Here is a 10,629-nt window from a genome sequence, read left to right as displayed (position 1 = left end):
CTTTTCTACACAGTATTGTACAACTGGAAGCAAACTACTGTGAATATAAAATTTGCAGTGTAAATTAATGCATGTGTCTCCGAAATTGTCCTGTGGAGCACTGCTGTTCTAACTGGGCTTCCATGGAATGAAGAGAGTATGTTGAAATGATGAAACACACCACCTGTAAATCAGGCAATAAGCAGGTGGCAGGTTTTCATGTATGTAACTGGGGCCATGCAGAGCTTCTGAGAAGAGATGATAGCATATTTCCTTTGATGGCCTTTCTTAATACAGAATGGAGTGTGTGCCTTCTAGCACTGGGATGTGATGAAAAAGAACCTTAAATAACATCTGTGTTAGCATCTAGATAGAAGTCATGATGTTATGCCCTTAGCATAACACGTAGATATGTCATCCACTGGGGTAGGTCCTTCTGGGGAGGAGAAAGGATTGGGCTATGAAGTCCTGGAGATGGAGAGCTTCTGAGGTAAATTAGGTCTTCCATTTCACCTGCTGAGATTTGGTATTTCAGCCACTACTACACCCTCAAAGAAGGCAAAGATAGGCCTTGACAAAGATAGTAGCAGATACAGTCAGAAATTTTGGAGAGAGGAGAGGGAGATGGGAACCAATGGGATTGAACCCTATAACAGATGCCTCTTCTTGATTCGCATTGTTTTCTTGGGATTGATGAGCTCACAAGTTGCCATTTACAGTTCGGTCTGAATGAGACGTAATGCTTTCTTCATGTTCTCTATTACTGAAAGAAAAAGATAGGAAAGTGAATAAGGTAAAATCATAATTCCAGAAAAACAGGAGGAAAAGAAATGTAATACAAACTAAGGTCCTTGATATTCTGTGTATTGATTAATTTTAATTATGAAAATATCTATACATCATTTACAACACTGGAAAACTAACATTAAATGATACCAGAAAAAATGAATACAAATAAGACTAAAAACATCAATAACCAGAAATGAAAATTCATAAAAACATCAAAGCCCCCGTCCAAAGAATTTTAGCCTTTGCAGAAAAGAAAGTGAAACAACAGTAGCCCAAGCTCAAGCCAACGCAGATGTCAGGGTTGGCCCAAGATATTTTGCTGCCTGAGATGAATAGCTAAATGGCACCTACTCCTGTTTCACATACAGAAACCAACTGAACTGGTAGCACAATCTGAATTCCGTACCACGTGTTCTGAGGCAGTTCTGTCTTCCCACAAAGGGAGTGGCCAGGCAGCTTGGGAAAATGGTAGTGGCTGTTGCTGTTGCTACTCTTCCTACTCCACCTTTCAACATCTGCCAGTATCTGCTTAGGGGTAGGGCAGTTCTTGTAACTACAGCAAAAGCCCTGCTCTGAGCTATCAATGTGTGAATTTTTATTTAAATAATTTATTTTAAATAATTCTGGGCCACCTTTGGTAGGGTTGTTCATAAGCTGATGAAAAGCTATTGACTAGTGACACAATCAATAGTTTGCTGGATGTCAGTGGTTATGAGGGTTATTGTATAAACACACATATTTCTTGATACTGACCAACAGCTCAACTTTACTCAAAGGTAAACTGCACTGAATTCAGTGAAACTCATTCCCAAACAGGTGAATATAGGATTGTTGCTTAAACTAGACATGTTTGTTGCCCTTTTGAAACATGGGCTTTATTTAAAGGTGTTCTAACTTAAGTCCCATTCATTTCAATGGGCTTACTTTGAGTAAAACTAAGATTGAATACAACCCTGCCTTTCTCAGATTTATTTATCACTGTTCTGGCAGATCCCCTCAGGGCAGTTTACAGTCATAAAACCAAACCCCAACATAATAATCAATCAATCAATCAATAATAAAAATAAGACTACAAGAGAGCAAGTACCAAAATAATAATTAAATAAATATAATAGTTTCCCTGGTAACCAGTCATCACACCATTGTGGACAGGAGCACCCAGAGAAGAACCTCTGAAGAAAATCATAGCACTCACATAGGCTCCTTCAGTTATACTAGGCTTAAGCCTATCGGGGATTTAGAGATCAGTTCCAATACTTTAAACTAGGCTCAGAAATGAATCAGCAACCAGGACAGATCACATAGCACTTGAGTAATATGCTAAAAATGGCCATTCCCAGTAAGCAGCACTGCTTCTCTGTGCTGCATTAACTGAAGTTTCTGGACCATCTTCAAAGTTAGCCCCATGTATAACACCAGTGCATGGATAACTGGAGCAAGGATCTCTCTGTCAGAGTAGATTTGTACCTGGTATATCAGCCAAACATGCTTGGCTGGGGCAGGGATGTACTGATTTACTAAATCTCTTCCATCTGCTTTCCACAGATGGGCTCTAGATGTGCCTAGGGCTGCAGCCTCAGTGCTTAAACAAAGGGCTACTTTTCGTAAAGCATAATCATTAAAACTTTACAAGGTACTTTCTAATGCAGTTTTAATCATTTACAGGGATGTACTGATTTGTATGAATGGCTGAATGAAACCATATCTTCCAGTTAGACTTACTTTTCTGTTCTGATGCAGCATTAGCAACCTTTGAAAACAACATCTGGGATTTCCTTTGCACATGTAGAGTGGAACAAAAGGAACCAAAACACAAAAACAAGAATCCCAGCCCTTTTAAGCTCAATCCAGTCTAGTGGAACTGCAATAAACCCATGCGAACTAATTCCTCTGGGTTCGGCAAAGGCTGGTTTGTTCTTGTTCTCTATATGGGCACACAGGCAGCACAAGGGGCCATTCTGGTGCATAAGAGAACTGTGAGGTCTCCCTGTGACCTGATCCAGCCTTCCTGTCTGCCTCATGCAGGTGAATCATCCTGCTGAGCATTGCTTTGTGACATAGGGCATAGATAAAAGGCAGGATGAGGAGATATGGGAGATATATGTGACTCTCTCAGTCCCTGACATGCTCCCATATGTACCTGTGTGCATGACTCTACCTTTGCATTGGCAGGAAGGGCACATATGGGCACTGCACCTGCATAGCTCTTGAATGGAGACACCCTCCCCTCCCCACCCCAATCCATGCATTCTGTATACAGTGGAAGGCTTGACCAGGACAGTCCAAATCTAGGTTGTTACTGAAAAACTTACACACTGGCACATCTTGAGGCTCATAAGTATAGAGCCGGTTAGAGTATCTTCCAGTAATATCAGCTCTTACAGTGAGAGAAGGATCTGGAAAAGGAAGCAAAATATGGCTGGAAAAGTGACAGCATCCTACTGGTATGTTGTGTTAGTATGAACACTGGGGAATTAGAATTTCAAGTCATGCTGCTTGTGGCAAATACTTTGACCTCATTTGCTATTCTGATTTCCAAGGCAAGGTCAAACTCTCGTATTCTGGCTAGGATAGGATGGCAAGCAATGGGCTTCTGAGAACTAGCAAATCACTAGATCCCACAGATGATATGATAAATATCTCTTTGGGGTGTTGCTGGGTACAGTACGAAATAGAATATGATGAAGACATGGTGCCTTCACTAGAAAATCCTGTACTCCAGAACACTTGTAGAGCAATACTGCTGTAATATTAGGCATAAATTATTTTAAGTTTACATCACTACTACCAGATATATATATATATATATATATATATATATCAAATTTCTGCTTCATAACAAAAAATTAACACCTGTAATATTGATAAATAATGTGCTAATTCTATATTCACATATTTTTTTGCAACAATCAGCAGAGGCTGGGAAGTGATTCCTAGTAGAAACTAGGGACAGACAAATGCCAGGTTTGATTTCACCCAGTTTCTCATTTTACAACAATAAATTTGTTTCATCTAATTTTCATATCAGTTTGCATTTTTTTAAAAAATCATCATGAAAATGCAAAATATTTTCATGCACTTTCCCCAAAATATATACATTTTTGTAGGCAGTCCGGAAAATATATGCACTTTCATATACACTTTCTGCAAGTGATACATTTTTGCAAGTGATTTCCCCATAAGATAAAATATTTTGTGTGCTCTTTTCTGTAATATGCACCAGCCCTTCATCACACAACCTTCCCCAACATGCTGCCCTTCAGTTGTGCTGGCCGTGCCAGCTGGGGAGCATGGTGGTTGCAGACTTATGCATCTGGAAGTCACTGCATTGGAAACTTTGTGCTATAGATCTAGCCAGCTGCACCCACTAGTAAAATATTTGACTGGCCACTCCTACTAATATTTCTGTTTCTTTGAGATGAAGTTTTATTTCATAGACATACCTACAAACATGATTCGAGGCACATATTGTCCATCTGGTGACAAATTCTTGTCCGTTGTTTCATGCTGGTAGGAAAAAAATGAAACCATATTAATAATGATCACTCAGGACAGAATACTTTGGCTTCCTGGCTGGATCTGAAGGAGAGCATAAGATTATTCAGGATTCCAGCTCCGAGCTCCTGTGATCCTGGAGCTGGGACTCTGAAAGTCAAGACTTCGCCCCAAGATCCCACAGGTAATGCAAAGAGAACTGCACCAGCTGCCTCCCAAGGTAGCACATCTTGCTACCCTGGGGGGTGGGGGGAAGGGATGTGCTGGAGCCAGGGAGAGGAGAAGGCTGTGGCTGAAGATAGGGGGACCGCTATTGGCATTCCAGCCTCCTTCCCTCCGTTCCCAGAAATTTATCCAGAGAGCCATAAATCAGGTCATGACCCAGTTGCCTCATTTGGCACTCAGGATGCACAGAAGCCTCCAAGTTCAGAGGTTCACAGGTGTGGTGCAGAGGCGATGGGATTGCACTATGAATTGTGCATGATGACTGTCAACCCCACAACCTGCAAATAATACATTTAATGTATGCATTGTATGCCTGTACCATGAGATTGAGCATGATGAAATTTTTCTGACACATTTCTTGTATTTCTTGATTCTCCATAAAAACCTTCTTCAGTGCTGGGGGAAGTGAAAGAACATGGTCATTTCAAATGCAAAAAGAGCAGGTCAAGTTCTTTCTTTCTCTTTCTTTCTCCTTCTTTGCATTTATGTTCATTTCCCCCAAACTCAACAATAGACAGACATACACGAAGTAGACTTATTTCATACTATATGCATGACAACAGTGACAGAGTCATTTCAGAATTCTATACATCCTAAATTTCAGTGGGAAAAATCCAGACTTAGTCATAAGCAGAATAGGCCCATTAAAAATGATGAAACTTAAGGTGACTAATGTATTTATTTATTTATATTTATATTGCGATTTATATCCTGCCTTTTTCCTACAAAGGGCTCAAGGCAGCTTACATCTCCTCCATCTTATCCCCACAACAACAGCCCTGTGAGGTAGGTTGGGCTGAGAGTCTGTGACTGGCCCAGAGTCACCCAGTTGGCTCCATGACTGAGTGGGGACTAGAACCCAGATCCTCTGAGATCCAGTCCCATGCTCTTAACCACTACACCACACTGGCTCTCAGTGTAAGCCCCATTAATGTAAGACAGCTTCAGTTATTGGTGGTACAGAGATGATGATGATGATGATGAAGAGGAAGAGGAAGAAGAAATTCAAAATGGCTTCTTTGAGCATGGCTAAGTCTGGATGCATCCCAAAACATGTCTAGCTAATAACTCTGATCCAGAGTTTCATTCTGTGTAAAGTCCATGCTACCCACCTCTCAGTTTTGGCAGCACTGATGTTGCACAATCCATCCCTAACTCATGAACGGCTATTCATGTCACAGCCCAGTTTTCTAGAAACCCAGTCATTAGTATATGCAACACACCGTGTGCTGTTGGGCAGTTGGGTCCCTACCCAAACGCAGATGTTCTCGCACCCTCTTTGCTTGCTGAGCTGTTTAAGCTCAGTTCTAAGTCAAGGAAGGCATCTTAAGCTTTAAAAGAAAGCACCCATCCTGTTGACTTTCTGAGGAGCTTGAAGATACAGCCTGACAAGAGGACATTGTTCCCATTACACTCTTCAGAGATCGGTGCTACACTGCCACATTTTGTCTCTAGTTTCAAGACTAGACCAACAGAACAATAGGAAGTGTGTAGCCGACTCTGCCTTGTGCCGTGCTAGAAAATAAGTATGTGAAGTGTACTTTGCCATCCTACGTGAACATTGTCACAGGATTGTTTGGAGTCTGTTAGCTCCAAAGGGGAAAAGGCATGCGAGGGGGCAGAGAGGGGAGGAGGCTGGGGCTGAGGACTGACTGATTCCTAGCCAGCCTCCTTTCCTCCTCCTCTCTGGCATTTTATGCAAACAGTCGCAAATGGCTGCCAAAAAACTAGGCATGCATATTCTAAAAAATCTTCACAATAAATGAAAATGGTTTAATTTACCTTGGCAGTACTGACAATCTTCCAAATGGTGAATAACCATCAATGGTTTGTTACTTTTACAAAGAGAAAAACATGTATTAGATTAAATGCAAATGCATTTTTCTGTTGTGTCAGAAATAGATTTTTCTATCATGTACCACAAATTCAGGCAATTCAATAAGACACATTTATGTAGTGTTAGGGGTAGGGCATAATCTTTCATTAAAAATAGAAACAAAACTAGAAAAATAATAGTTACAATTGGAGTACAGCAGAATGACATTACATTTACTAAATCTACTAGGGAAATATATTTCTAAAAATAAAAGCTTTGCTTTGCTTTGCAGTAGGGAGGTAGGCCTTCCTGGATTTGATCAGCAATCTGAAGCTGGATTCTTGGATTTAGTCTCAAAAGTAGATTCACTGAAATCATTGGGAGCTAAGTAATCCATTATTTCAAAGGGTCTATTCTAAATACAACTGAGTTGGATCCAACCCATATTTTCTTAAGTTTCTTTCTATGGTACACTTAAGCACAACAACAAAAGTTCTCTTTATATCATAGGCAAAAACTGTATCTCATGTGTTAGTCCATTGGAAATATACTTAACTTTCTAAAAGGACTCTATCACCTGAAATGACAAACCTTTGCGGCAAAGCGTTGATCTGACTGAGAACTATATTTGGTTTTGCATCAAAAAGTATACATTGTACTGTCATAAATAGTGCAACATCAATACAGAGAGGTAAACTCCATTAAAACTATTATACAAAATAGAAAAAGTCAGCCTTAAGATCAGACTTTACAAATTCATAAAAAAAGAATAATACCTTACCATTTTAAAATAAAGTTACAGCATTGAAAATATAGAGTGAAGTACACAGAAGTTGACAGGTAATGAGCAGCTAATGACAAAACAGTCCATCTTGACCTTTTCTTTCACTATTGCATAAATAGTGAAAGGCTCACCTCCTTCTGCGCCACCCGGACCATCACGTCGTCTCTCAGCGGCTTTCGATACCATCGACCATGGTATCCTTCTGGATAGGCTAGCGGGATTGGGGGTCGGAGGCACTGCTTTGCAGTGGTTCCACTCCTATCTCAATGGCCAGTTCCAGAAGGTGGTGCTGGGGGACTTTGGCTCTGCACCATGGCAGCTATGCCATGGAGTACCGCAGGGGTCCATTTTGTCCCCGTTGCTGTTCAACATTTACATGAAACCACTGGGAGAGGTCATCAGGAGGTGTGGGCTGCGGAACCATCAGTACGCTGATGATACCCAGCTCTACCTCTCGTTCTCCACCAATCCAGGTGAGGCAGTGGCTGTACTGAACCAGTGCCTGGCCGAGGTAATGGGCTGGATGAGGGCCAATAAACTGAAGCTCAATCCAGACAAGACGGAGGTCCTGTTGGTTGGCGGATCGGGCTTCGGAGAGGGTGAATTGAACTTAGTCCTGAATGGGGTTGCACTCCCTCTTAGGGACAAGGTCCGCAGCCTGGGAGTGCTCCTCGACCCAGAGCTTTCATTGGAAGCTCAGGTGACACAGCGGTGAGGAGCGCTTTCCTTCAGCTTCGGCTGATTCATCAGCTGCGCCCCTACCTGGAGTATGACTGCCTGGTGACAGTGACACACACGCTGGTGACTTCCCGCCTTGACTTCTGTAATGCGCTCTACGTGGGGCTACCCTTGAAGACAGTCCGGATACTTCAATTGGTTCAAAATAGAGCTGCCAGGCTGCTGACGGGGACTGGGCGTTATGTTCACATGACTCCAGTTCTCCGTCAGCTTCACTGGCTTCCCACTGAAGTCCGGGCCCAATTCAAGGTGTTGGTGATGACCTACAAAGCCCTAAACAGCTTGGGTCCTGGTTACCTGAAGGAGCGCTTACATCCATATATGCCCGCCTGCCCCTTGAGATCTGCGGGAGAGGCCCTTCTCCGGGAACCCTCCGTGAAAGAAATTAGGAGGGTAGGTACTCAGAGGAGGGCTTTCTCTGCGGTGGCGCCCAATCTGTGGAATGCGCTCCCCAGAGAGGTCTGCCTGGCGCCGTCGTTATTTATTTTTCGGCGCCAGGCGAAGACCTTTTTATTTAAACATCATTTTAATTGTTAATATTATTTGCTTATTTTATCTGGCCAGGGCAACTTATTTTATATTGTATTTTTTGGATTTTTAATGTTTATATTAATTTATTGTTGTAAGCCGCCCCGAGGCTTCGGCGAATGGGGCGGCATAAAAATGTTTTAATAAATAAATAAAATAAATATTGTTAATTTGTTTTATGTATTATATTTTATGTTGTGAGCCACCCCGAGCCTTCGGCGAATGGGGCGGCATAGAAATGTTTTAATAAATAAAATAATAAATAAAATAAATTGACCAATACAGAAAAACCCCAGGTTAAAAAAAAGTTTTTAACTGATTTTCAGTTTATGTTTTGAAACAGTGTAACATTCAACTTATTAAAATTTAAACATTCACTAATACACATTAGTTCAAATTCTGCTTGTTCCAGAAAGTATGAGATTGGATGGGTTGCTGGAGAAGTAGTGAAATAAGTTTTATGTAGCAATGCTTTGTAATTTCAGGTGATCGCATCTTCATCCTAAACTTACAAAATCATAGCCACCCTTATGAGGCATTCTAGCTTATATTTAGTTAGAATTGTGGCCAGGCAATCCAGATAGTAGGGTAGATACTGTGAACAATGGACCCCAATGGACCCCAGAGGTCTAACTTGGTTAATAGCAAGAGCAATGTTTTTAGTTTCTCATTCTGGCACATTTGTTGTTGTTGTTGTTGTTTTTAAAAGCTGGCTTGTGAAGCTGTACAGGCATCATTCCCTCCTCTAATCCCTTCGGGAACCACCACGATGCAACAACACAATGGAGCCAAAGGCATCTGGGGCTGTCTGACCCCCTGCTTCATCTTTCAAACTTGGCCGTTACTGTGCCAGGATCAACGCTTCCCACAAGCAGTCCTGATGTCTGTGACTTTTTCTTTTACATTTAAGGACCTTGTGCTAAGAGAAGCACTGGTCCAGAGTTCCTTGTTTCTGCCACAGCTAAACCCCCTTCAGCCTGATTCCAGGCCTGATGATGGCTGAATATATGCCACCTTCTTGCTATTGATCTTTATTGTGTATGTAATAGCCATTATTTCAAGTTTTTCAAGTTTTAAAAACTTGGAAATCCTGACTGTATAAAAGAAAAACAGTAATAACAAAAAAGTTCTATTCAAATATTATTTGACAATAGCTACTTGTCAAATAATAGCTACTTTGCTTGGTCCCTCCTCATATTTCCTTTGAATATATTGTCATGTTGTGCCCCTCCCTCCCCGAGTTTGCTGTGGACTAACACAGCACACAATGCTTTAGGTCCAAACAATTTCATTGGCTGCTTTACCTTTGTTTCGCCTGATAGAGTCCTTCTTCATAAGTTTGTACCCAAGTAATATCATCTCCCCATCCTAGAACACCAATAGTTATAGGTTGGATTATTACCCAGTCAGCCATCCAATATTTCTCATACCAAACGAAGACTGTACTTAATTCTGTCGAAAGCTGTCCCCTAGCTTTTGCTAAGTTCAGCAGTATTTGTAGATTTCCCAGTCTATCATTCAGGCTTAATTTCCATTATTTTTGTAGCACATGCCCACCACATTCATGTACACCCTGATGCATGCTTCCTCATGAAGTGGGAGCATGTATTATTTGGAAACACATTTTAAAAGGCGTGGTATGTAGCTGTTAGAATACCACTCTGCCATATTCAAGTGCAAGAGAAGCCATGCCATTCTAGGATAGAATCCCGAAGTGGCTACAATAACAACCACCAATGTAAATGTCAGCAAACAATGCTCAGCTTTCAACCCACCTTCCCAATTCAGTGTTTATTAAGCAAAGAAAGCAATGCCTGAAGACTGTAACCTTTTATATTAGTGTACCTTCTCAAGCCTACTTATTTTGAATGAACGTATAATGCTTTTAAGAGTAACTAGATTGCTTAGGAATTAAGAAGATACAATGAAACTATAATACCTCTTGAAAGTGTCTGGGGAGCTCTCTTTTCTTTTTTGATTGCCATTGCAAAATTGGAGGAAACCGCAATTAGCATGAAAGATAAACCCAGAGCTGAATGCATCTTTCTTTCTTTCTTTCTTTCTTTCTTTCTTTCTTTCTTTCTTTTTCTTTCTTTCTCCTTCAAGATAGAACCTGATAATGGAAGACAAAGCAAGCCTTGTAATGGATGTGTTGCTACATGTTATGATAAGAAAAATACTTTGTTTTATTAAAGAAGATGGATTCCCTTTATAACAAAACTGTGTGTTTTTAAAAGCCTGGCACGCATATTAAACCAGGTAATTAATAGTGGTT

The 10,629-nt window shown here is 41.0% G+C and overlaps 1 protein-coding gene across 1 annotated transcript; it reads right to left on the bottom strand.

Moving 5' to 3' along the window:
• Positions 1 to 692: 692 nt before the first annotated feature.
• On the bottom strand, positions 693 to 10,396 carry AGR3 (anterior gradient 3, protein disulphide isomerase family member). Its single transcript, XM_044429532.1, has 7 exons — positions 10,294 to 10,396; positions 9,659 to 9,722; positions 6,271 to 6,323; positions 4,808 to 4,884; positions 4,212 to 4,275; positions 3,081 to 3,164; positions 693 to 742 (listed from the first exon to the last, which is right to left on the bottom strand). Exons 1-7 carry the CDS (start codon positions 10,394 to 10,396, stop codon positions 693 to 695), a joined length of 495 nt encoding a protein of 164 aa, XP_044285467.1.
• Between the last annotated feature and the right edge of the window lie 233 nt (positions 10,397 to 10,629).

The sequence above is a fragment of the Varanus komodoensis genome, unplaced genomic scaffold (assembly GCF_004798865.1).
Source record: "Varanus komodoensis strain SLA01 unplaced genomic scaffold, ASM479886v1 scaffold2, whole genome shotgun sequence".
In the NCBI taxonomy this organism is placed as follows: Eukaryota; Metazoa; Chordata; class Lepidosauria; order Squamata; family Varanidae; genus Varanus; species Varanus komodoensis.
The sequence above is the reverse complement of the archived record's forward strand: the minus strand, read 5'-3'. Positions and strand labels throughout refer to the sequence as shown.

What these genes read in the sequence shown, in the direction of transcription:
- AGR3 (XM_044429532.1), bottom strand. Translation starts at nt 10,396, where the DNA reads ATGCATTCAGCTCTGGGTTTATCTTTCATGCTAATTGCGGTTTCCTCC. An exon ending in AGATTGTCAGTACTGCCAAG is followed by an intron (nt 4,885 to 6,270) that starts GTAAATTAAACC and finishes CACTTCCCCCAG; the next exon opens with CACTGAAGAAGGTTTTTATG. An exon ending in GCCTCGAATCATGTTTGTAG is followed by an intron (nt 3,165 to 4,211) that starts GTATGTCTATGA and finishes TTCCTTTTCCAG; the next exon opens with ATCCTTCTCTCACTGTAAGA.